This window comes from Ostrinia furnacalis, unplaced genomic scaffold, assembly GCF_004193835.3.
Source record: "Ostrinia furnacalis isolate ACB-3 unplaced genomic scaffold, ASM419383v2 OfSCF4245, whole genome shotgun sequence".
Taxonomy (NCBI): domain Eukaryota; kingdom Metazoa; phylum Arthropoda; class Insecta; order Lepidoptera; family Crambidae; genus Ostrinia; species Ostrinia furnacalis.
The window spans coordinates 488,625-516,571 of NW_021134484.1; the positions used below are offsets into that span (position 1 = coordinate 488,625).

The following is a 27,947-nucleotide window of genomic DNA, read 5'->3' on the forward strand; positions in this document are numbered from 1 at the left end:
TTAAATCTAATCTTATATTATTAAGTACGAGATTTCTACTTTATGTAACACATTAACACCCAGAATATATTAAAATTACATATTATTAATCTTCAAACTGATACCTACTGGCCGTTTTAAAATCTAGCAAATGAATAATTAAACGAAAAATCATATAAATACAATATTAGTTACAATATCAAACTAGTTCTTGATTCACTCTAACTATAATTGACATGAAGCAGGATTTCGTTCAAATTAATTAATATAAAACATCCTTAACTTACTTTGGTATACATTTTAGTATTACAACAATAGTTATACACTAAACTACGTTTACGGAATAAAATTTAATGCACGTTTGACTTATATAACCACTACAATATTAAAAGGTACGTTCTTATACTGCAACTTCTTTTTTATTGCTAAACGAATTCCTTTAATTATTTAAAATTTCCTTACATTTACATCATCGGGTTATTATTATAGAATACTTAAATATTATTAACTGCAGTTATATTACTATAATTATTTATTATTACAAATTACAAAGTAGGTAAGGTAGGTAAGATATAGACAGCCTCCTTAAATATTAGAATTGAAGATTAAAATATAATAAAAGTATATTTTAAATAATCTAAATAATATATTTATATTTGGTACGTCTAGTTCAGCGTAAAATATATACAAAGCAAATTGGGACTTAGGTATATTCTAGCGTATGAATGGTCAATCCAATCTAGGAGACCTATTTCTTAAAATTAATTAATCTAAATTGAGTTTTCAACTCTCAATAAACATAATATTGCTGCACCATAAGAATTTTTAAATAAAAAATAATAATTATTATACAAAACTTTCTTTAAAATATTCGCAATCGTAACAAAAACGAAAAATGGTAATTTGAAAATTTTCTTATTTTTTCAAATGGTAAAATAACGACCACCAAAGAGCAACGGAATCCTGTTTTCGGAGAAATAAAAGCTATTTAAAAACCTCTTACATTAACCTTAGAATAAAATAAGAGATCTTAGTTAAATGTATTTTAAATAGTCTTTGAAGTTAAAGAAATGCCATGAGTTTGAGCAAATAATAGTACTTTTTATACTTATAATAAGTAGGTGGTAGAAAACTTACTAACATAGGAAATAGAAAAGATAGAAGAAATAATATAAAAGGCGAATCTACTTACCAATCTACTTTAAGAGATACAATTTATTCTGGAACATAAGTGATTAGAATTGTTCCACTTTTGCATTTGAATAAAATTAGGATATTTATATAAGTTTGTAAATCAATATTGAGACAATTAAAATCGATATAATATGATATAAAAAGCATCAAACGGAGAAGAAAGGGATTTATTTGATAAGATTAAATACTTCTTATTTACCTATGTATTTACGAGCTTACTTATCTATTTATTCATTGGTAGGCTTAATTGGTAGGACAGTAATAAATTGAGGTTTACAATAATTCGACTGACTTACGTTAAAACTTCTTACATACCGACATTTTGGTATTTTAGCATATTGATAAGAAAATGTTTAATGTGACTAGATAAATTTGGATTTATATTAAAAGTTTGGCTTTGATATTTAAAAATGTGCGAATGAGTCTCGAATAGTGAAATATGATTGAAAATACACTGAAATAGACACAACACGACTAGTTGAAAATGCACGTGTCTGGTAGCTTCCAGTAACGAGGTTTTTGGTGCAATATTATTATAAACTAGCTTTGGATCGACTACAGTATGTTCAGTACGAACTATTAATGTAATAGTAAACTAGGTACTTAAACTAAGATCAAAATATGCCACCTCTACAAGGTTGGGTTAAATATAAAAATGTACTTTCTTAAAACTGGCACTAATGAAAATTTCGTTGCTCGTCACCCACATAAAAGCGTCAGAAGTATGCTAAGGCAGAAAAGGACGGCTTTTCATTCAAAATTAAGGCATCTAAAGGCACCTAGATAAAATATAAGAGTTACTAATAATTCCGTATTTACACAAAATACTTATTTTTTAAAATATAATTGCGCATAACTGTGGCAAATTGAGTTCAGAGGCCTTATTGTAATAATGACTTTTCTCTTTTGCCACAGTGTTATTCGCGCGTAAACTTAAAACTTATGCATCTACTCGTTGCTAGATGGCGTTGTACACTTATCTGCGTTCGTTGATGCCGAAGTTTGGATTTGGAGCGGCAATTTTAGTCCTCGCGGAGCTAGGATCAGCCTAGCCGGCGTCACGAGGACTAAAGCGTACTCTCATTTGTTTACTCCAAGGAATTTTGCTGCTTCGTCCGCGGAAGAGAGCAGTTTGTTGATGATTGTCTTGTCTGGGATGCCTAGAAGCTTCCCGATGAGGTCGCCGCCGTTTTCCGTGTCGTTTTCAGCCTCCGATGAGTACTTTCGGGAGGTCATGTCGAGTTTGAGCTTCTTCTCATAAGGAGCGGAAGGTGGGGAGTTGTTGTTGTTGACGTTGCTTGGGATCTCGTTTCCAGAGCCGTCGTCGTCTTGGTAACGGTATCTAGAGGGACGAAAGAGAACATAAATTAGATTTTTTTACTATTTAAAAGGCTGCTGTGTAGTTTGATTGCGGTAAGTTAATTAAGTTGTAAAATAATGATGAATACTCACCCATTAGTGAGATTTTCGGGCTCCACAGGCGTGTTAGGTGGCGACGCCTCCTCATCATCGGTCTCTTCTCTGTGCTTCTTGCGGTGCCGCAGCATGCTGTGCTTGAGGGTGAACCGCCGCCGGCAAAGGTCGCAAGCGAAGGGCCGCTCGCCAGAGTGCGTTCGGACGTGGCGACGAAGGTCTTCTGCTGACCAGAAACGCCGGACGCAAAAGGCGCAGACAACCTGAAAAGATATAGTCAAGATAGAATTTTGGTAAAGACTTCTGATGATGATTCTTCTACTGTTCTGTTGATCTATGAATAGAAATATAAAAGTTCCGAGGTCTCACCTTTCTATTGACATGATCAGGAACCCTCCCTCGCTCATCATCATCGGCACTTTCGCTTCTATCGCTAGCGGCATCCAGCGCCCCTTTATTGACCAGTTGCTCGTATTCAGCCGAATGCGTTGTAGCCAGGTGACCCAACGCCGCCCCTCTCTCCCCAAACGATGCTTCACACAGATGGCACTTGAAGACTAAGCTGACGTCACCCGCGTCATCGTTGACATCAGGGTTAGGTGAGCCAGGTTGCGAGTCGCCAGTTCCATGCCGAGAAGTCATGTGCTTTTTCAGAGTATCCATTGATGAGAAGGTGCTGCTAGGACATGATGCGCATTTGAACGGCCTCTCTGGAACTGCTCTGCTGTCATTGGCTGCTTGCGAAGGCGGTACAGCATCAGGAATAGGCTCGGCTAGGATAGCTCTTGCAGATCCGCCATGTTTCCTCAGCAGATGGCGGTCGCAGTTCGATTTCGTGGTAAAGAGCAGAGGGCAGTGGGGGCACTTGAAAGGCTTTTGACCGGTGTGCGTCAGTACGTGGCGGCGGAGCGACGACGACCAGGGGAACTTTCTATGGCAGTACGGACAAGAAACTCGGTTCGGAGCTAGGCTGTAGGCGGATTTTTTCTTCGGTGGTTGAGTTCCAGTATCAGACTCCGACCTAAAAAGAAAGGAGAGGAATATTTAGTGGATGTTGACACGATAATATTGTAATGAAGCATTAGATTTTAATTTGTAGTAGTAATTAAATATAAATGTTGGTTAATAAGACAACTTACTTATTTTCATCGCTGCCAGAGTTATTGCCTTCACTTGTAGACGCGACTAGACCTTCTTCATCTTCTTCCTCGTCACTGCGAGTCGGGACCACAGGGACAGGGTCATGCGCAGACAACTGAATGGGATCTGTGCCCGTCTCAGTCTTCTCAGGTGTCATGAGAACAGGTTTATTGATCAAGTTCCCAGCAATTTTGAGATCGAAGTCCTTGTGGAGTTCTTGCTGACGGGTGGCCATTAATATTTCAGCGGCAGCTCGATGTGCTGCCGAATGTTCATCAGGTTTTTTATCTTCAGGCTCCTCATCAATGACTAAAGTATCATCTTCATCTTCTTCGTTGTCAGCAACTTCATCGGAATCTCTCCGGATTGGGGATCTTTCTGGTTGCTGTAAGGGCCTTTCCAGATGACGGGCTAAGAGTGCGTATTTCACTCGGTCTGCCAAAGCATCAGGTGTCGGGTATGGCGGTGGGGCCCTTGGGGCGGGTCTCCTGACACTCCAATGTTGCGGGTGTTGCTGCTTAACATGTCTCTCCATATTTGACCGTAGAGTGAAACGAGCTGAGCATTGAGAACAAGAGAAAGGTCTTTCAGTGCGGTATCGACGTTGTTTCTGTTTTGGCATCAGTATGCCGTTTTTTATAACCATTTTCACTGAGTCATTTTGTGAAACTAGACCCGTATTGTTCAGAGGCCTTGGAGATTCGGGTTGAGGAGATGGTGAAGGAGATATTGGCTGTGGTATGGGCTTCTGATCTTCTTCCTCTGGCTCTTGTTTTGTAGGAGCCTCCTGGTCGCTCGGAACAAGTCTACCGCCAGACATACTCAGACCGCGAATAATTTCTTTTTGTATACGCTGTTTTATTTCGGCAAGTTCTTGGGAATCAGTTGGGTGAGGAAAAAACGAGGGTTGAAGAAAGTAAGGGCTGATTGGAAAGGACGGCGGTAAAGGCAACCCAGGGATTCCAGGAACTGTGCCAGCGTAGAGCTGAGATAATTGAGAGGCATAATAAGCAGGATCAATTTTGGGAAGAGTATTTTCGAAAAGCCTTTGCTGGGCTATTAGAAGTCTTGCTTTTTCAAAAGTAGAAGCCGCAACAGCGGCGGGATCAGGTTCAAATGAGGGTCTCGGTGGGGGTTTAGGCTCATCGTTTTCAGTATCACGCTTCTTCTTACTGAGATCGAGTACGTCACAGCTGTTGTTGTCACTTGTACTGAGATCAACTGGAGCTTCCTCGTCATATGTATCAGATTGTACGTCATTGGTCTTAAAAGGAATCTCTGGCGGTCGGTATTCAGGTATTTGAGTAAGTTGACCGATACCTTTTACTTTAATTCTTGGCAAAGGTTGTTCTGTTTCCCTTGGTGGTAATATCGGAGTTTCTGGTAAAGGTTTTGCAGTAAGTGAAGCAACTGGATGTCTTTCAGCAATGAAGGTGGGAGTGAAATGTGTCAAAGGCGTGTCACGACCGGTGCTCTCAGTGCGTCTTTCAAATTCAGGAGTTTGGAATGCTAGAGATCGTTTGACGTCATCTCTAGCTAGCTTTGAGTTAACTTCATCGTTATTAGGATCTTCTGATGGATGATAAATGATGGAGCGTTTCACATCCTCCCTCGTGACTTTAGCGTGTCTATTTCTCAGATGACGTTCACAGTTAGCCTTTGTGGTGAATGCATAATTACAGACAGCACATTCGTAAGGCCGATCTCCATTGTGTGTCCTCATATGTCTTACTAGAGCTGCCTTATCTAGAGATGCGTGAGGGCACATGTTACATTGATATGGTCCTGGGCCTGTTCCACTAAGATGCACTCTATTGTGACCCTTTAAGGCACGTAAATTAGGGAATTTAGCAGGGCACAATCTGCAGGGGAACTCGCCTCGTAACTTCATGCGTCTAAACTCAGCTGCAAAATTATCCTGGGTCTCTTCATGTTCTCTATCTTTACTAGCAGTGTCTGGAGGTGTTAACACAGCACTTTCTAATGCTACTCTAGTGCCAGTCAATCTTTCTAAGAGACTTCCAGCAGATGTGACGTTCAGGATAGATTGAATATCAGCCAAGTCTCTGGCAGCATCTATGTGTCTAATCCCGTTGGTAGTGAGATGCCCATCTTCAAACTTAGGGGTGAATCTGTCCATAGGTGGAGTCAATGTTCCAGGGATCCCAAAGGATCTGTTTCTGAGATCAAGCTTTGCAAAGAAGTCTTCCCTCCTATCTCTTTCGGGACTAGGGATTCTGGCGTTGCCGGTGCACGTTTTCCTGTGAATGTCTAAGGCTTGGCCACATGGGAAGTCTTTTGTGCAGAGATCACATCGGTAGCGTTGCTCCGTGACCGATATGTGGGGGTTGCGTTCGCAGACACCTCGCGCAATCTCTGGAAACTTCTTGCTGGAGAAGTCTACGAAGGTAAGGTCATCGAAGCCCGCTCTAGTGTCGTCGCCGTGTGCTGTGAATCTGTGTAAATCGAAGGTGTTAGCTGAGTCGAAGCGCAGTCGACACTTCGGGCATTCGAACCTGGCGATTCTCTTATCCATTGTGATTGGGGATGGAGAAGTCGAGGCTGCTCTCTTCCGAGATCTTCTAGTATCTTCTTCCTCGCTCCTGTCCGAGCGGTTGTCGCTGTCGATGCTGGTCGTCCGCGCCGGCCTAAAATCCTGTTTCTCAACCATTTCCATTTCTTCAGCCTCGACTTTGGCTTCCGTGATGACCTCCTCTGTTTTGATTTCTGCAACAACAAAAGAATATTTGTTACAATTGATTGCGGGCATGTTTGAATAACGTAGGGCGCTTTCATTTTACATTTCCAAGAAAACTCGACAATAGATGACTAAGGCGGTTCTGTGTATGTAGGTTTTATTAGAATAACATAATGGGATGTGGACTCATTGTCGTCTTGTTACTTAGCTAATAGATTTTTCTTTTGGAAACACCTTTAGAAGGTGATCACGAATTTCAATAAATGTATGTAAATGAAATACAAGCGACGATTTTCAATTTGACGAATTGATTTATTTTGTTAATGACTTGCCGTTTTGTTTTCTAAAAGGATTGATTGCATTGGCATATTCATTCAGTAAAAAAATAATTTATTTTGCTTCGATTATTATTCGTATGTCAAACCGGAATATGATATCGTGATAATGTTGACATGACATTTATATGTACACGTTTGTGTTATTTTTTGTACACTAGCGGACTAACTTCGTGCGTGTGGACCCCGTTTTACACCCTTAGGGGTTGAATTTTGCAAAATCCCGCGTCTTAGTGAGCACCTGCGTTCTAAAAGGAATCCCCATGCAAAATTTGACGACTCCTAGCACTTGTAGTTTCTGAGATTTCGTGATGAGTGAGTGAGTCAGTGACCTTTCGCTTTAATAAATACGGCCTAATCATCACTTACCATCAGGTGCGATACAGGCCAAGAACTTCCTCGTTGTGGATTAAAAAAAAATACCTATAGATGTGTTTCTTATCAAAGTAAATTATAAACGCAGGTAGACGCAGAACATTCGAGCACAAAGAGTCCCTATATCCCAGACAGAAACAAAAAGATGACTCAGTGCCTCCAACCTTTGTCTTAAACCGACCATTATTTCAATCAAAATAGAACCTTATTTGTTGAGCCACTAGATTTACTTCCCAAGGACAGGCGGCGAGGGCGTAAAAATCAATACATGGCCTGACGATCTGACGCCAGGTACACAATATAGGTATACATTTAGTAGTATGCCGTTATGTATTTGGTTTAGGGAATTATTTGTGCTACGGTCACTATTTTTGACATTTAGAATTAGGTTTATTACGGCGAAATAAACAATTGAATGTCGTTAGTTTCGTAATAACTTTCATATAATAAAGTTAATTGGATTATATTTTTTTTAAGACGATTGGCAGAGATTTTTAGAGGAACGATATTTTTCTTGAATTGCAACGTCATTGGTAATATTGATTTTCTTTTGACTACGGTCGATATTCATTAATGAATCTACCTACTAGTGCAGTGAAAAAAGTGAATTTTCTCGTTGTTTCATAATACTGCTGTAAAAACTAAAGAATTCTTACCAGCCAATGACTTGCCTCTTTTTTTGTTAATTGAATAAGTACTTTTTTAAGTTCTTTAGTTTCTATTTGCAGTTCGAAATTTAAATTCAAATTACCTCCATATCTCAAGTTCAATGAACCTGTCACCTGAAAATGCAAAACAGGTGACTGTCGCATCGAGTTATTTAGAAATTGTGTCAAATGAGTGCACCCAAATTGCAACTCATAGTAATTTCCCGATTATGGGATGAGTAACTTACTTACGTCAAGAGTCACGTGACTCATGTCATCTCAACTCTGTACGCTTTTAATGAAAGCACAGAATAAACGTTAGAATTTTTCCTAGTCATAGGTTAAATATTACAAGATATAGGTTAAATATTACAAGATATCCAGAATTTTATTATCGTTTGAAAAACTAATTTTGCTGACATTTAACCACTGTCTTGTCACAGACAGTTGATTATTTTTATGGATCAAAAAACTGGGCCTTGGTGACCTGCATTAGATTCATTTAAAAAAAGTTAGCCGTGTGGTTCTGGCAGAGTAAAATACGAGTTGGATACCCAGTCTTCTCAAGGTCCCGTGGATGTAGTAAAATATGACTAAGACAGATATGTGAACATCAGCCTTCCCAACTCGTCTGGCCACGGGACTATTCCCACATCTCGTTTCCACCGCTGCAACTCCTGAGTAGCAAGGATCTACAGCTTGTTCGTTCGTTCGTTTCAGCCGAAAGACGTCCACTGCTGGACAAAGGCCTCCCCCAAGGATTTCCACAAAGACCGGTCCTGCGCCGCTTGCATCCAGGTACTTCCCGCGACCTTCACCAGATCGTCGGTCCACCTAGTGGGAGGCCTGCCCACGCTACGTCTTCCAGCTCGTGGTCGCCACTCAAGAACTTTTCTGCCCCAGCGGCCATCATCTCTTCGAGCTATGTGCCCCGCCCACTGCCACTTGATTTTAGCGATTCTGCGGGCTATGTCAGTCACTCTGGTTCTCCTACGGATCTCCTCATTTCTGATTCGATCACGCAGGGAAACTCCGAGCATAGCACGCTCCATCGCTCTTTGGGTGACCTTGAGCCTTCTTATGAGGCCCATAGTAAGCGACCACGTCTCAGAGCCATACACCATCACTGGCAACACACACTGGTCAAATACTTTTGACTTGAGACACTGCGGTATTTCGGACGTGAGAATTTCGCGAAGCTTCCCGAACGCTGCCCAGCCGAGTTGGATTCGACGATTAACCTCTTTCTCGAAGTTGGACCTACCTAACTGGACTGTTTGTCCCAGGTATACNTCATCATATTTTTTTTTTAATTTCCATACAAAATAAAATTTATAAAATCAGATTTGTAATAAAATTCAAATTAATAAAATGATGATATCAATTTTCTGACTTCACCATACCATTTATATGCACATGTTAACATGGGCTAGTGTCGGCTTATAAACCCATTTACCTAACACCCTGTATAATAATCAAGCATTTTGTACGCCTCAGTCGAGACGCATACATTTTGCGGTCGGTTTATAAGATTTGTTACTAAATCATATATCATTACAAATATATTTTTCAAATGAAATCTACTAATCACAAAACAACATGCATTTTTATCCTATTTCATTCACGAAGTATTTTGTTTTTCAAAATAAAATTAAAAATTACAATCACAAAATTAGATAGAAATTATTAGTAGGCAGATGTAATGAAAATAGGGTCTGCAGGTGGGCAGCCCTATCGCATGTTGTCATACCGTGACGTACCGCGCGGCTGTTGACATTTATTTGAAAAATATGGCCGAGTTGGAATACTGTATAGATAGTATTACCGTGCCCATAGTAAGCGACCACGTCTCAGAGCCATACACCATCACTGGCAACACACACTGGTCAAATACTTTTGACTTGAGACACTGCGGTACCGACACCGCAGTGTCTACAGCTTGACCGCCAATAAAAACCCAACCAAAGAACCCCGTTAAACTGTCATTAGACCCGCGACGAAATGAAATCAGAAGAACATAGGAGGAGTTCGAAGTTAACCGGGGAAAGTGTAGACCAAATCCTCCATTTGCCTCTGAGAAATTATAGAAGCCGTGCTCATGCAGTGGACTAACTGACGTGATGATGAAGAGCAGCGGTTCCCAAACTTATTTAGTCTACTGCCCACTTGGAGAATAAAATATTTTTAGGGGAATGCCCCTGCATTCAGGGACTGGGTAGTCAATGCGAAAAAACGCTCAACGGTTGGAATGTGCAGGTGTCAAAATGTCCATACGGACCGGTTGTTAGTGTGGCAGAAAGTATGAACTGTAGTCAAGAGTCGAACTCAGTCGGTGACTAAGAGTCCTCCTAGTAGATGACGCCTCCCAAGCCTCTACACAACGTCCCGATTTTTTTTTCTGGGTCTCTTACCGCCCCCCTTTACGCCTGCAGCGCCCACAAGGGGGCGTTATCGCCCACTTTGGGAAAGACTGATGAAGAGCAAAGTCAAATGTATATTCTGATGACTGTCACAGTAGAATATTAAGACAATAATAATCTATACTATCTATACTAGGTATAATATTATAAATGCGAAAGTAATTCTGTCTGTCTCTCTTTCACGCCAAAACCACTGAACCGATTTTGATGATATAGTTTGAGTCCCGGGATATAGGATAGTTTTTATCCCGGTTTTTGTAACAGGGCAGCGCGCGATAAAGTTTTTCTGTGACAGACAAAAATCCACGCGTGCGAAGCCGCGGGCGGAAAGCTAGTGATTAATAAAGGAAGAAAGAAAGTGAACCATGTTTAATAAGTCCAGACTCTCAAAATGATTATTGATAACATTAATATTAAGTGTGATAACATAATTTTATGCTATGACTAATTTGTTAGTTTATTATAAGCTAACATTGGTATCTTTTTACAACGAATGGTTTTATTTAGATATCGACATCCGGCTACGGTGATCGCATTACACAAAATGCACCTTTTTCAGAAACATCAGGTGACCACGCGTTTGAAAATTGGCGGATTTTTGTCGAAAAAAATCTTTATCGAATTATCTCATTTTATATCTTTTTTACGGTATTCAATAATAATAAGACGTTCGTTCCGTTCAGCCAAATGACGTCCACTGCTGGACAAAGGCCTCCCCCCAAGGATTTCCATTACGACCGGTCGCACTGCCCGTGTCCGGGTAAAAATGATAAGACGTATTTGCAAATAATTATCTGATCTCAACTACCTACATAAAATCTAGATTGATTAATCATCTATAAATTTTATTAGTCAATTTTATCAATCTAAAGTAAATAAGAGGACACAAACTCGTACATTCTCGAATTTCGTTATCTTTTAAAATGAGCACAATACAAACCGCAAGACGAATACTTAGAAAATCCTCAATAACCACGAAATGTGGTTGCCCTACTTCATAAGTGCCTAAGCAGGTTTTAGGGTACTGACTGAAACAATTGGAACGTATCATATTTTCTTAGCGTATAATCGGCCCGCGCAATCTCTTTGGCAATATGACGTGTGTAGTACAAGGAAAACAGACTTCCCAATCCATTTACGTATATTGTTTTGGTGACGGTAAATGTGTTAGATATGACGTAATTCATTGGCGTATTTAGGTTATATTAGTATCGTAGTCATAGAGTGAGTACTATCAACAATCATCTACGAATAAGTAGCCCAACATCCTGGGGTGGGCACCAGACCATTCTGGGTTAGGTACGCCCTTCTGTATAAGCGCATGCATGGATTAATATAAAGTTTACTGTGTTAAAAATTTGTTTGTATTTATATTGTGGTATTTAGGTCATAATGAGGTAAGACCGATCGATAGAGAACGACCCTCCTATAAATTTATAAGAGGCAAATTGAGGATTTGGCTGTTAGCTTTGTCCATTATTGGTCGCCTTTTGCGATATCAAAGGGAAATGTGGGCGTGGTCCTACTAATTTGACTGTCGTCTGTCGGCAAGGTGTTATTTTAAAGATATGTCTTTCAATCAAAGTAAATGGAACAGACCACTGAAGAATACTAAAAAGAACTTAAGAAGAATTCAGTTGAATTTTATTTTTATATTTTATGCATAACAAGGCAGGTATTTGACCACAATCGCACCTGATGTTAAGTGGGATGCAGTCTAGGATGGTTATTCAAAGTACAAAGACATTTGGTCATGTAATGAACTGGCTTTTTAACACAGGCTACGGTCCATAACTTGCCTGACTGCGTTACACACAGATTGCGTAATTCTTGCAAATTGTTTTAGTAAAATATTTTAATTATAATGATAACGCACATAATAATTTTAATTGTAGAATTAATAGACTGAAAAATAGTAAAATTGTTGGATGCATCTGATTCTGTAATTTGGAAGCCCTTGACATTGATTTGGCTCATTAAAATGTAAATATTAGATGTAGATATATTTAATTTATTAAAATACAAAGTAATACTAATACTGTGAGGTGTATAACCTCGTTTTATGCAACCAAAAGCGATCCTCATATTAAATGAAACGGAAAAGCTGTTCTGATTAACCCAAATTTGTACAAGTTTGCAATCAACATTCTAAAACAATGACTTTATTGTCATCAATTTTTATAATTCAGTAAAATCCAAACTCTTTTACGCCTAAATCGCGTTTTGATGCTTATTCTCGGAACCAATCTGCAAGGAAATCATGCGATTGCGTAAATTAAAAGCAGTATAATTATTTTGTATTGTTTTGTTGCTGTTTGCAGTCAAAACAATTAATTATTTACAACGTAGAATGCGAAAGGACATTCTTTATTGGAAAATGAAGCTTTCTCTTCGATATTTCAGACAAAAAATATTACAGACCCTTTGAAATTCGAAATCAATTCGCTGATCATTGGACAATCATTCCAAAATACTGTCAAGCGAGGTCACTCAAGTTCAAATACGGAGAAAAGGTTTCATAGACGCGCTTCGTGACTTCCTCCTTCCCGCTTATACGGAATTTAAATCGCCGATCCCTGCGCACGCGCATGACATTCGATTGTGTGTCTTATTGTCCAGTAATAAGGCCGACGGTCAAACAATGGTTAGCCTAACGGTGGGAGGCGCATATTATAAGCGTTTTGATTGATATTGTGAGGATGTCGCCAGTACCGCTGCTTTCTTCCACACTCCAATGGGCCTCAACGGTACTGAATTATGTGTTGTATCTCCAAGCCCTCATTTATGGTGTCGCCATAGACGATTACACGTCCCATTTGCAAGCGAGGGAATATACACTTTGTGCGGACGACAGTAAGTGGGGTGTGGTGGAGAACCTAGATAATACGCAGAAAGACGAGAAATTGATAATTCACGTTCGACACATAGTCATTTTGTCCGGCAGACTTGTTTCGCATCTCTGGAGAAATTTAATTGACGTCTAATTTTTGGCGTGTGATAGTAAATTGACGGATTGGCTTTTCAAAAAAGCGAACGTAGCTTTTTTTGGAAATATGGCAGTGAAACATGCAATGTAAACTGATCCCCTTTTACCACAAAAGTGTGAAAATGTATCAGACTTTTCCTAATTATGTCAGTAGAGCTAATTTGTATGAAAAGGCGAAAAACTTATTCCTGAATTTAAAACTGCCTTTAAATAACTATTCTCCAGAGTTTTAATCCAACCTATAGGATGTGGCTGACATCAGCTACGTTCTTAACACAGAGGAATTAATATTCGTCCATCTAAAATCCGTTTATAATAAACATCCTCAGAATACATTAAGCCACACTCACAAGTCCAAATTATGTCCAATGGTCATTGCCTTTCCTCTCACAGCGCTAACTCTCCAAAAGCCACATGCCTTCGCCCGCAGGACTTCGAAATTCAGAAGTCGTTGGACATCACTATGCAAGGCAGGGACATGCCTTCCGCGACGAAGTAACGGTAACTCGGTATGATGTTTATGATCATTGAGTGCTGGCATTGAATATTGTAATAAATATCTGTCCTACTGATCCTACTTAAGACCGAACGCGGAGGTACCCTAGTCCTAAGTATAGTACACTTTTTGGATCTCTAGTTCTAAGTATAGTACACTTTTTGAATTTGTTCGTCATCTTAGATAGTTTTAATTTACAAAGCATAATTATTTATGAAAGATTTCGTCATCAAGACAATTGATAAAATTACGACGTTAATAAAGGTCAATCGAAGTGTCGACGTCGACAAAAAGCTTAGGTAGGTATGTTTATTATTTCATCTAATTACCAATCGAATCTGTTTACTTGGGCCATAGAAATGTTGGCTCTCAAATTTCGCTTAGATGCAGCTTAGCGTTTCCTGTAAAATGATTGCATGTCTGATAGAATTTTGTAACCTAATTTAATTATAAATTGTACTAGCCGCGACTTCGTACGCGTGGACCCCGTTTTACCCCCTTAGGGGTGGAGTTTCGTAAAATGCGTTCTTAGAGGATGTCTGCACCGTATAAGGAACTTACCAGCCAAATTTCAAGTTTGTAGATATTATAGTTTCTTACATTTCGTGATTACTCAGTTTCGCTATAAGTAGATTGTATTTTTAGTAAATCTTACGGATACCTTTTTGTTCCTTGATAAAAAAAAAATTAATATGTCTAATATTGAGGTAAACTACCAATTTACTTATTCATTGAGAATTCATACAGCGATACAAAGTCTAACATAGACGGGAACTTCCAAATTCCAATTTACTTTTTCAGTTCGACATGTTAGTTAAACAACTACCTAGGCTCTTCTAACTAAGGAAGAAAGGACATGTAAAAAGGGATAACACGAATACAAAGAAACCTGACCAGTTAATCGATTCAGAGGGCCACCAAAATTGTTTTTCAATCGGTCAATCGCTTTCACCGTACGGAAAAGATTTCCAATCAGGCGCAGGCGAAGGGAGGGGGAGANAGATGTGATTACTGAATATCAACACGCAGGGCCCGTGAGATGGTGAGAATGTAGGTCCGACGACGCGTGGACTGCTTTGTCAATTTGGAGTAGGTACTTAGTTGGAAGTGGACATTGAACCTTATACAGCTTATGGCCGCGACTTCGGACGCACTTTAATAAAACTAGTCCATTTTATAATAGCCTATGTGCTATTCAGACGTATATGTATAAGCTATACATATAGCATTACTAAAGTTTCATCGAGATATATCAGGTGTGGTGATTGCAATCAAATACCTATTTTGTGCTGTATAAAAATATGTCTTGAAGTTTTTGCATGAAGAAGTAACTAGTGTCAGTCAATTGAGTCCCTGACAAACTTAAGCTGGTTTGCACCATCTTACCTACTTTGACTTTTACAAACGGCAATAATCTGTCAACTCCATACAAAATAAACCGGTTAACGATAACGTTAAAGACTATGACTATAAAGTCACGGTTAAAAGTAGGTGGTGCAACTCAACCTTAAACGTTTATGACAAAGGTATTTATTTACGAGTTTTTGTTAAGAGTTTGTAGTCTTATAGCCATCAGTTATCTATGGTGCAGGTACAATAAAACGATCTTACATCACTTTACATCTATCTCGAGTCTTACCCTCATCTTCTTATCTCACAACTAGGTCATCTAACCAAACACAATCGCATACAATCCTTACTCATCACTTATCTGCTCCATTTGTCCAAATAAGGCATTTACCCAATCGGAGGCAATTGAGACCGGAAGTATAGCTATCTGATAAGTCCCGTTACCTACACCTGGATGACACACGATATCTTAATCGGTCAGAGTATGTTTTTTTTTATAAATTAACTTAATGGAACTTGGTAGTACACACTTCTTGCGCTGCTTCTTCTTAGCACTGGCCCATTTATTGTCCCGAAGCAGTGGTAGGGTTAATACTGGGACGTGTAAAAGTGCTTTTATAAGCCTATCTGCAAAAATAAATGAGTTTTATGAATTTTTACTGTGAAAAATGATTGAGTACCTATTGGTATTTTAGATACGCAAATCATTCGCTTTGCACTGGAGGGAACTTCGAACTTCTCCTATGTTCTTCTGATTAAATTCGTTGCAGGTCCAATGACAGTTAACTTTCCCCCGGGACAAACTAGACCTTCACTAGTTGGTTTTTTATTGGCGGTCAAGCTGTAGATCCTGGCTACACAGGAATATCAGGGGTGGGAACAATAGATGGGAATAGTCCCTTATACGTATACTAAACTAAAGTGCTTGTTACAAAAGTAAAGCTAAAACCATTTGATTTGACAAAAAGCTCACAAACGAGCTTATAAGCGATAAGACACTAACGACGTTTCGTAACCGATCCTTCCACACACTTTCCAAGAAAGCTATCTTTTCCTTTTAAGATGAATGCGCTCGCGCAGGAAACCTTTATCTGTGATTAATCCGTTGTTTCCTGTTATACGTAATGTATTTGCCGAATAATAGAGTTATTCATCAATTGGGTACTTGACATCTACGTTCCTTTAAAAATTATGTCGAAAGAGAGTTGTCATCGTCATCAAGTATCCCCTCCAGGAGCACGACCCTCTCTAATTTACTAGAGGCAAATGGAGATAGAAACAAAAGACAATAATAAACGACTGCCTCGCCAATGTAACCTAGAATCTACAGAAGTGACAGATGTAAAAAGGGCAATAATTATTGAGTCACCTCAAATATTTGGAAAGTTATGAAACAATATTGAATACCGTGGAATAATTAGAATATTACGATATTACGTAGGATATTTGTTATTTACCAAATTAAGTAGGTGTAAGTCGATCTTGAATTACGTTTGCATAATTAAATCGAACATACCTAACTTTTTTGTGCTGAATTTTTCTGCAATCAGTCACCAGACTTTAAGCAGATGAGTTTCGAGTGTCTTTTTAATCTTCTTCTAGAACAAAGAGAAAAAAAATGCTATCCCTACCACTCGTTCCCACCGCTGCAACTCCTGTGTAGCCAGGATATACAGCTTGATCGCCAATAAAAACCCAACCAGTGAAGGTCAAGTTTGTCTCGGGGGAAAGTTAAACTGTCATTGGACCCGCAACTAATATTCAGAAGAACATAGAAGGACTCCTAATCTTAAAGAGCAGTTGGCCTATGCCATGCTGCCTTCTTAAATCACATGGTTTCATTTTAGCCTTTCACGTATACCTCCTACTTGGCTACAATATTGTCATCTACATATTACGTTTAATAAATCCTATTTAGAACAGTAACTTCGTTTTATCTGACGCCTCAAGATGTATGTGTGCACAAGTGTCCAGCAACAAAAGGATTTGGCTTTCTCTCCGGAGATACTGGCAGGCTGAGCAAACTAACTATACTATATTTAACTAACAAAAATTCTTAATGAGTGTCTAATGAGAGACAACCTGTTCGTTACTTCACAAACAGCTTGAATATTCTGAGAAATCATATGAGTTTCTGTAATAAATACTTATTGATGAAACTAAATTCCGTATTTCGGAGGACACGTCCATCCAAACCGTGTCGGATTTAGCGATATAAGCTATAGAAGTATTATTTATAGTGACAAATATTAAATACACAAAAGTTACTATTGGAAAAGAAAACAGAAGTTTGCAGATGTAATTCTTATCGTACAAGTACAAAAAACTTTTAAGACAGACAAGGTGTTAACATAAATCCATAAAACTTGTATGTCATGGAAAAGTATCACAATTATTGTCATTGCCCGCATATTTGCGCCACGAGTCGAAAGCATAAAAGTTTAAGTGCGCTAATAAAAATATAACATACTTATTAGAAGTATTTAAAGAACGCAATGACGTTCCCAAGGTTCTGTAGAATGGTATTTTTGTGAAATGTCGCAAGACCGGATGGCGGGTAGTAAACACAATCAGCTGTTTCTAAAATGGTGTAACGTGATGTGGGGGGTAGTCGTATAAATGCCGGGTGTCGGCGCGTGCGCGTGTCGCGGTCATATTCCGTGATGGCGGTCAAGTTGCGCGAGAGATGAGCTCTAAGATCGATCGGACTGTTTGGTATCAAATGCACATCCTGTCTTTGAATCAGTAGCAATGGGAGCTGATGATTTTTCGGAATGAATGACTGAAGAATCGAGATTGTCAATAAGAGCAGTTACATTATGAAAATATGTCAATTAAGTATGAATACAGAATTGGTTCAACCAAATGTTATTAAATTATTCACAGATTTGAATGTATAAACTGGAATTCTGGAATTTAAATCAAGTTTTGAGTTTCGTTTCATTATTATAGATAGGTCATAATAGGTATTGGCTTCATTACACTTATTATGTGTCGTTAACTAACTGCCTATACAGGTTGTAGCTTTTACCAAGCTGTCCTTTATTACTACTGTACAGCTATCAGAAGCTTTATTTGGCGTATAAATAAATTTTTGATTGAAAAGGGCCTCAAGTCGGATAATTGAAAAATTATTCTAAAACGAGTTTTTTGTTGTTGTTTGACGGTCTTATCAGTTCAGGAGAGTGCGTCAAATTTTTCCTGGTTCGATTCCAAGTCGAGTTAGTTATAGAAACTATTTCTTTTCACGTCTCAGTACACCTGAATCACTTGGTCTGGTTTTGATTTCAATTTCAACACGCATTTCTGTAGCTAAATAATAAAATGGTCCTGATTTCTTGTTGACGCTTGCGTGACGCGTATAGACGCTCAAATTTATTAATGATTGCCTCACTCTTCTGTTACACTATGTAGTATTGCGTTAGGTGTTATATGCGCAACTTTACAAAGAGATATCGTACGCGATAGGTGTAATAGATAAATAACGTGTGTATTGATAATTATGTATTTCATTTATTATCTAAGGTGTTTTTTTCGCTAAATCGATCAGTCACATTTAATTGTTTTTAGCTCAGACCGCCTGCGTGCTGAAGAATGTTTGATTTATATCTGCCGTTGTGTTTTGTCATAGATTTGAAGAGTTATATCGGTTATCTGGTAATATATTTTCGGTAACAAAGACTATGACTAGCTATTACGGATTCAAAATCAAAAAAAATCAAAATCAAAAATATTTATTCAGTTTAGACCACAAGTGGCACTTATGAACGTCAATAGAAAATAATAAAAAAAGAAAAAGGTAGCCCTTATGGGGCACTTTACATGTCTCCTTATCTTTTGGGCCCTACCAGCGCTTCGAGACAAACATATTATGGCAAGTGCTGAGAAGAAACGCCGGAACAAACTCAGTCACCACTTATTGCCAGGAATTATCTAACGGTAAGAATAGTCAAATTTAAGTACATCAAATATGTGCAGACTGAACTGACCACGCATCCTTGTCATCAATATAGTCTCGAACCTTGTTTATATAACAAAAACACATTATTACAAAAACAACGATTATAACAAAAACAGCTGTCACCTCTTTTGTATAGCTGTTAGAGAATTAGAATCTCTTAGAGCGGGATTCGATTACTAGGTGAGACAAAGGACATTTCCTTGTCCTTTATAGGCTTTAATTACTCGGATTATACGAAAAGAAAGGGATGACGATAAGCCGTCTTGCTATTTGTATTGATCTAGATGTTTTCTATGTCCCTAAAGGTATATGAGTATGTTTATCCGTTGTCTCACGTCCATAACACGTATTTGTATTGATCTAGGTGTTTTGTATCACTAAAAGAATTTAAGTACAAATAGGTATATCCGCTGTCTGGTGCCCATAGCACGTGTATTGCTTAGTCCGATACTAAATGGCGCTGTCCTAAATTATCTAAAACTCATTTATCTTACAAAAATAAATAAAGGCTTTTAAAAAGCACTTTTACACGTCCCAGTATTAATCGTACGATGCTTTGGGACATTAAATGGGTTAGTGCTGAAAAGAAGTAAATAGCAAACTTAAAAGGGTATAAATAGGTATATGTCTTTTAACTAAGTAACGTCGACGGGTTTATCTAATCTCTTAGTAGCTCAGAGCAGTCGTCCAACAAGGGAAAGGTCGTGGGTTAAATTCCTACCTCAGGCAATTAGATTTTCTCAAGTTATTTTTTATATGAGATGAAACTCTTTACGCTAAACCAATTATAACTATGTAAACTCACGTTGAGAGGAAGGCGGCTCGGCCGCGGGGGGCGCGGGGGCGCTGGCAGCACCCTGCATGGCCCGCAAGCGCGACGGACGACCGCGCCGGCGCCTGCGCAAGTAAACACCAATGTGATTATTTTAACGCAATTGACCTACGGGCCCCTATGACCTTTGGACAATGTTGAAGGGTTAAGGGGAATTCTCTGACTCCATGAGTCAAAGGCATGGTGGCTAACTGAAAAAGATAATGTCCTTTAACCCTTCCACATAAGGTCTGAGTTGCATCACCTTAATTTTAACCGGTGTTTTTCTATGAAGTTGACAGACCTTTGATATTTGTTATAGTTAAAGTAAGATTATGACCCTCTAGGTCTTCTATCGTTTGGTTTAAGTAAATACTTCTAAAAGGCTGTAGAAAGAATGTGGTTGAAAATTGTCAATACCACCCCCTTTACGTAGCTTCTAATCCTACATCAGAATGTCACACAAGCTACAAGATGCACGGATTTGGTTTTGTGCTAGTTTTTAGTTTTATCAGTACACTAATAGACTTTATTCTTAGATAAGTGTCATAATAAAGTTTGACCCAATCTCAATTGTTATTGAGCTGTGTGAGGTGTATTTAAGAAGGAAGATGACTAATATGTTTACGCGAAATAAATCATTAAAACCTTAATCATTCACAAAATAACAACAATCATTAGTTTTGAAGATTCATTGATAAATAAATAGCTACAATAAATTAGGAAATACGGTGGAAATTTTAATTGCTTACTTAAACAAATCAAGCAACTAAATAAGTAACTACTCTAGTATCGTGTGTATTCGTAGTATATAATAGATTTTAAAAGGTAGGGTAAGATTTTCGACTACACAATTACGCCCGTATTCACAAACATTACTATGAGGTCGCACAGGGTTACACACACGAACCAATCAGATAAATATATTCAATGCTGTGCGTTCGATTTGCTGCTTCACTTAAGCAAGCATCGTTTGTGAATACGGGCGTTAGAAAAGATACAATCTTTATACAAGACAAAGAAGTGGTTTGAGTCACAGCTATCTTTTGTTATCAGAACGCTAACAACTGCGACGTCCCTTTGTAATCGATCGCTTTAAAACGTATTATCTTTTTGCTATCTCTATTAAGTATGTGCACCAAACAAAAAAGAAGACGCAATTAAAAATCTTTTGAAGAAAATAGAGAAAAAAAAAAAGAAAATAAAGAAGCTTTTGAAAAAGCTCGCAAATCAATTTGTAATCCCAACATGTAATCAAAAAGAAAAGCGTGGGACGTCCACCCACAAGGTGGACCGACGACCTTTATAAAGGTAGCAGGAAGGCGCTGGATGCAGGCCGCTACCAACCGTGCGATGTGGAAGTCATTGGGGGAGGCCTATGTTCAGCAGTGGACGTCCTGTGGCTGAAATGATGATGATGATGATGAATCGAAAAGACCTACCTAGTACTTATTTGTACTCGTATACCACGTATGTTATCCATGTAGTGTACTTAAATAATGTCTTAGGCCATTTTCACCACACATGTTCGGCTTTCTAATTTATTTGCGAGCTTTTTCCAAGAGCTTCTTTTTCAGCAGTTTCACGTGCTTGATTTTTAATTACGACTTCATTCAGTGCTTCACTGTATTCATGAATCATACTAATATCACAAGAAACCTTTTTTGCTGCTTTTACGAGAAATTGTTTTGTAAAACTGAAATTACTAATAGTGTCAGTACTAGGATGTAGTTTCTTTGTTCATGATAGGCATTTACTTAATGGATCAATTCGGAAAAATAAGTTTGTTAGTATTAATATATTTAAGTTATTAGCGACGATAATAAGCATTAAAATGAGGCTTTTCTGGATTATGGAGTCATTTGGATTGAGATTTCCATGACGTCACTGCAGATAAATGTCTGTGTCTTTATCAGTGATTAATTGAAATTCTTGTGATGATAATGATGAAGGTATTGACAAATTACGATAATGACGGGAATGACAAAATATTTAGCAAGAAATCATTAGGTAGAATTATATCCCGTATGATAAATGATTCCATGGTCACCCTACTGTGCTGCTGAAAGAAATGGTATGAAATAAAAGCTTTAAAGAGATTCAGGCTCTTATCTATGTAACTCATAAATGAAAAGCATCTGCAATAACTTTTACTGTCCCATTTTTGTCATAACAGTTAAGTTCAGTTATTAATTATTAATAATGTATTATTCCTTCGGCAAATGCTAAGTTTAGCTAGCGGAGGAAATGCAGTGCCTCTTTTGTAATAATTAGGGTTTATTTACATAATTTTACATTGCTCTACCCGTGACGTCGATTGTGAGTAAGTTTTCTAATATTATCCAATTTTATGCGCAGTTTTCCTAATTTTTCTTTATTTAATACCTTCTTCTTCTTATAAACTTGAAAAAGGTCTCAAGTTGAACCTTGACGAAGGAAAATCGGGATTCGTTTTTATATACAGATTAGTCTCAAATAAAAGGCATTGTGGCCGCCCTAATACCTTATGGCGCGTGCGCACCGTCCCATTATAGCTCAGACAATGCGTGCTAATAACCTGTGCGGCTGGTATGCGATGTACATAACTACAGACTTATGTATATTGTATATATGAGGACTGATCGCGTATATCTTGAGCGAGTTCAGGTGCCAGCGTTACCTAAGTATTCGCGATCACAGATTATGAAGCGAGTGTGTTGCCAATTTGGAAAACAATACCCATTTATTGGTTAAAATTAAAACGGTGTAATCTCATGTCTCGTTTAGTTATAGCTTTTTGATGAAATATGAAAGAAAAGAGACAAAAGTAAACGCTGTTAATGAAACTATTTATAGGATTGTTCGACTGTACGAATAATGGTTTAAAAAAGGGTGGTAATTATCCTATAATCGACTCTAATTCCTACATTAATGAGGTTACGTTTTCCGTCTTCGGCGTTAAAACAATACTTTCAATGCTTCATGATATAAGTAGTATAAAATTGTCATAGCAAATTTTGCGAATATACAGAAAATGATGCCAAGTCGGCCCGTTTGAACCAGGATTACACGATACTTGGAAAGTTGTGAGAACCGTAATATAATATTACTTATCTCAGACTTTACCGATAAGCGGCGCCCTTTGTTCTACTGAGAAGCCAGTGTCCACCGCTGTTTAATGCGAATTGATTAGATGATACTAAATTGTTTTAAAATAGACCCGATTCTGGGTAAAGTTTTTTGTAGTTTGTATGTCGAAGGCATACCTACAGTTTAATTTCAAAATTAAACCTATACGATGAAATAGTTAAAATGCGAGCCTATAGGTGCAGCTACAATTTGGATTTATGATAAAATTGGAAATAAAACACGATTGAAACCTTTTTCCTCTTTTGCTGCAACCTGTGCTTTTTGCAATATTCTACTAAGATAATTGTTATATTCAAAACTAGCGGCCGCCCGCGACTTCGTACGCGTGGATCCCGTTTTACCCCCTTCATCTATCTTACGCGGTTTAGATTTTTTCATACAAATGTTTTTTCCGCTAACTCCCGTTCCCGTGGGAATTTTGCAATATCCTGTAGTAACTAAGCTTCAAGTTTACTAAGGTAGCTGCATGCCAAATTTCAAGCGTCTAACTTAAGCGGTTTAGATTTTTCATACAAATGTTTTTTCCCGATAACTCCCGTTCCCGTGGGAATTTTGCAATATCCTGTTGTAACTAAGCTTTAAGTTTACTAAGGTACCTGCATGCCGAATTTCAAGCATCTAACTTAAGTGGTTCAGATTTTTCATACAAAACAATTTTCCCGCTAATTCCCATTCCCGTGGGAATTCCTAAGTATCCTATAACCTGCCCAGGAGTATAAAGAATAATTGTACCAAGTGTCGTTAAAATCCGTCGAGTACTTTTTGTTTCTATAAGGAACATACAGACAGACAGACAGACAGACAGACAGACAGACAGACAGACAAAAATTTTACTAATTGCATTTTTGGCATCAGTATCGATCACTAATCACCCCCTGATAGTTATTTTGAAAATATATTTAATGTACAGAATTGACCTCTCTACAGATTTATTATAAGTATAGATAATTTTCATTGCTTTTACATTTATAAAGTCTATTTGTCAAAACAAGTTGTGATTTTTCATTGATTGTACCTACTTACTAATAAAATTGGCACTTTTTCAGAGGAATTGTAGAGTCTTTTGACCAATTGAAATGTTTTAAGGGCCACAAATATTCATGTAAGATAGAGCTCGATTTCGTATTCATATAAGACTCCTACAAGAATCATGTTTATTCCCAAGGCCTATTCAAATAGGACATTTTCTTTTTAAACCCTGGACTGTATTTTCAATAACATTCCGCCATAAAACAGTAATATAAAAATACTCGTGCCAACTCTGGTAGAGGCACAGTTATCAGCAAATCCGTGACAAAGTTGCCATAATATCTCAGCGTGAAGAGGCTGTTTAACGCAATCCCTATTACTCTAATGTCGTGATAAACACTTGTCACCAGATACGACCATCTTTATCTGTTACCACGAAATCGTAATTAGATAATGTTATTTTATATTTTACAATCGGGTGTCGCAATCGTTGAGAAAGCTCGCTTCATTTGTTACCAATTTAACTAATTACGTGTATTTTGCATAGTTGCGACATAGTGAATAATTTTATGACCATTAATATTTGAAGACGTAAACGTATCAATTAATTCAAATTATGCATTACGTAGTTGTATGAAACGACTCTACATTATGAATATATTCGATTATTTAATTTAATATGTTTTAGCAACTGTAATATATTAAAATACCGTACAATATATATATAAATAATAATATTTTATAATATAACATATATAATATTATCGTAAGATTTATCTTAGGTAGTAGTCAAGATAGGCATTTCCTCTTAAGAGCTTATCACGTTGCAGCACTTGACGCGTATCATTACTAAAGTATAATGTCTCAATTTGATCTCAGATTGAGATTTATCGCAATGTTTAGAATAAGGTGAGGTAATGGTCATGTAGATAGAGTTACAAGTGCTTCTGTTAACGCGTCATCAATATTTCTATTTTATTATCTGTTTTGCACTTTCGTGTGGTTTTTTTTGCTTTCTTGGCGTTTATTGGTTTGTTTTCTTTATATTCATACAAAATATTTGTATTTGTTGTTTAGTTGTAGTTTATTAGTGCTTAATATGATAAATAAAAATTAGTTTTCGGTGAAATAGAAGATGCAAGCTTTGATGACTCTACATATTTTTTATCGTGAAAGAAATTATGACTCTACTCAGTTAATTTATCTATCTATAATATGTTTTCAAATCCTGAAAGTATTGATAAAAATTAGTCATTATCTTTGATAACAGTATCTTTTCTTTGTAAAATATTGTAGTGTTTGTATTCTTTTATTATATTTTTTACGGAAGACACATTTGGTGGGTTAGGTAAAGTTTCTAAAATAATAATTTATAGGTACCCTGAAGTTTAATTATCAAATAAATAATATTATCAAGAATAATATATGAAATATTATCAAGGATAATAATATACAAATATTTGTAATACACGTAAATATATATTTTCTGAAAGTAACGGAATTACGCGATACCAAGATTTTGCGTTTGTTGTGTTTGCGGTTTCCTGATAAAAATAACCACATGGTTATACAAAATAGGTATTTAGCTTAGATGTGGCATATCACCGGAAATTAAATGTTCTCTAATTAACGGCTAGGAAAGAAATACAGAAAATATATACGAAAAAATATTAGGTGCGTGCCATAAATGTTAATATTCTGTTGGTTAAATGATAAAAATATATTATTTTGAAATGAGATTTCCGATATTATAAAATTAAAATCATGTGCCATCTTCTTATTAGAATATTTTTGGATCATGGGAAGTTACGAGCTTACAGCAATAAGAAGAATACGTTTCGGTAAATTAGGAATCAAGATTTTGGGATTTTTTCCAGAATAAATAAAATTACATTTTAGTAACTCGTAAAATAAAAAAGCCAAAATAAAATATGTTATTTGCGCACAAGCACTTGAAAGTTTTGTATAGTTGTTACGGTCAAAGTGATAAATGTGAAAATTATGAATAATCGCCGGTTATTATGAATAATTACCGCATGATTTGGTAAATGTGATTAATATGAGGTAATTTATGTGTGTATAAAACTAAATAGGCGGCTTAGGGGTGGCCCAAGGGCCACCCCCGCCGCACCTTAACCTATTTTTCACTTTAAATCAAAACATTATGTTATAGGCATCATGGAAAAGTAATATTATGCAAGAAACATTCCAAACTCATTATGCCAAATTATATTAATATATCATATCAAAACGTTCAAAAGTTTGGCTGTACACGAACACGTACACAAGATGTTGTTCTCTTTTATGAAATTTGTTAGTACTAAGGTTGAATTATTAAATTATCACTGTTAAACGTTATTAATTTATCACTTTTACCGCGACTGTTGGGAATTATTCATAATAACCGGTTATTATTAATAATTTTCAATTTATCACATTAACCGTAACATAGTTATTCTTTCTCTAAACTTTTTTACCAAAACAAATTTCACACAGCGACGGCTTATATTTTTTCGCGCACTATTTTCTGTGCGGAAAAAAATATTAAGACTTTTCGCACCACCACAAACTTATTTCATATTTTTTTGTTGCTAGTTTCCATCAGTTTTTTTTTTCTGTAAGAAAAACACCGCACTATTACGCACCATGGGCCCTTAGGGTCAACAGACGACAAATCATTTGACAATCGCGTATCGCACTGAACCAACTGGGTATACACCACCGGCACCTAAAAACACCGGCCGCTGGCTTCCGTCACAAAACGATAATTTGCATCGTAATCTAATCGAAATAGCACTTACCCAATCGTGAATATTTTTCGCGGTATCTGACACACCAAACTGTTCCTGCACACTCCCAATCTCACAAAAGTCACTTGGGAAAAAAATAAAAATTGAGCACAGTTCAAAACAGTCTTCCACTAAAATTGTTAAGGCACTTAGTATTTTTCGTTCCGATCTCGCGAGAGCGACAACCTCGCGCGGCGAGATGTCGTCTCCTTGTGATAGGACTGTGATGAGAGACACTGTCGCTTTGCTCTCGGGGGAGCAAAAGATGGCCGCCGATTGGTCGAGAGCGGCGGCCGGGCGCCCGGGGAGAAGGAGAGGGCGCATCTTGCGCGGGAAGCGAACGAGCGAGACGGCTAGTGTGGGCCGTTGCGTCGCGCGCGGCAGATTGCCCGAGTCAGGTGGATCATTGTGGAGAGCGGAGATGCCCGCGGCTCCAGCTCTGTCCTTTATCGAAGGCTCGAGCGAGCTTTATCTATTAGATTAAAACAATGGCGTCATAATTATATTTTATATACATCTTATTATAATAGATACTGAAACGAAAAATAAGAAAAACTATTTGCAATGAAAATCGCACAATTTTAATTGATTTACTAAAAGCTATAACGATTGCGTGGTTCATATCAGTTATTGAGTCTTTTTATGTTTTAAAAAAAACATTATAGAATTATATTGAAAAATAAAAATAAAAGCAATTATTACAAATAAGAAAATCTGAACAAATATTTTTTTATTATAATGTAGAGCTAGGGAAAGCGAAGTCAAAAGTCGTTTAATCGTTAAATATTGCGCTAACCTGATAAATCTAAAAGTATCAATCTATACAAATATTAATATTCCTTTCTTAAGTGAAGATGAATAATTTAATGATCCATTCAACCATTGCATATGTAGAGTCCATTTACATATTTATAATTACTCATCCTTTGACAAACACTTGTTTTTTTTTGCCTTTATCTTTTTCTGGCGATTAGATATAACGATATTTTTATCTTATTATTCTAACATTACAAGAGGAAAGTTATTTTTTAATTTTCAAAGTTTTACTCTAAATAAGGTCAAATAATAATTTTGGTAAGGTTAAACCGGGTTGGTCCTCAAGGTTAAGCCAAGCTTTCACCTCTCTATTAGTTAACGAGCGATCGGAAGGTAGTTAGGTGTTGACATCATTGCATTTTTTAATTAACAAATGGTTATACCTGATCTTAATACTCTGTATTACACATGCCTTACAAATTAGTTAATTGATGACAAA

The 27,947-nt window shown here is 37.3% G+C and overlaps 1 protein-coding gene across 3 annotated transcripts; it reads right to left on the reverse strand.

Moving 5' to 3' along the window:
* Positions 1 to 27,065, reverse strand: LOC114359188 (zinc finger protein pebbled). Of its 3 annotated transcripts, none has more exons than XM_028313471.1 (6): positions 26,705 to 27,065; positions 19,800 to 19,891; positions 3,726 to 6,453; positions 2,956 to 3,607; positions 2,626 to 2,849; positions 1 to 2,515 (listed from the first exon to the last, which is right to left on the reverse strand). In XM_028313471.1, exons 2-6 carry the CDS (start codon positions 19,855 to 19,857, stop codon positions 2,254 to 2,256), a joined length of 3,924 nt encoding a protein of 1,307 aa, XP_028169272.1. In that variant the 5' UTR covers positions 19,858 to 19,891; positions 26,705 to 27,065; the 3' UTR covers positions 1 to 2,253. The 3 variants fall into 3 exon arrangements, with proteins under 3 accessions (XP_028169272.1, XP_028169273.1, XP_028169274.1); XM_028313472.1 differs by lacking the exon at positions 26,705 to 27,065 and adding an exon at positions 26,549 to 26,635; XM_028313473.1 differs by lacking the exon at positions 19,800 to 19,891 and having other exon boundaries at positions 26,705 to 27,061.
* Positions 27,066 to 27,947: the final 882 nt, after the last annotated feature.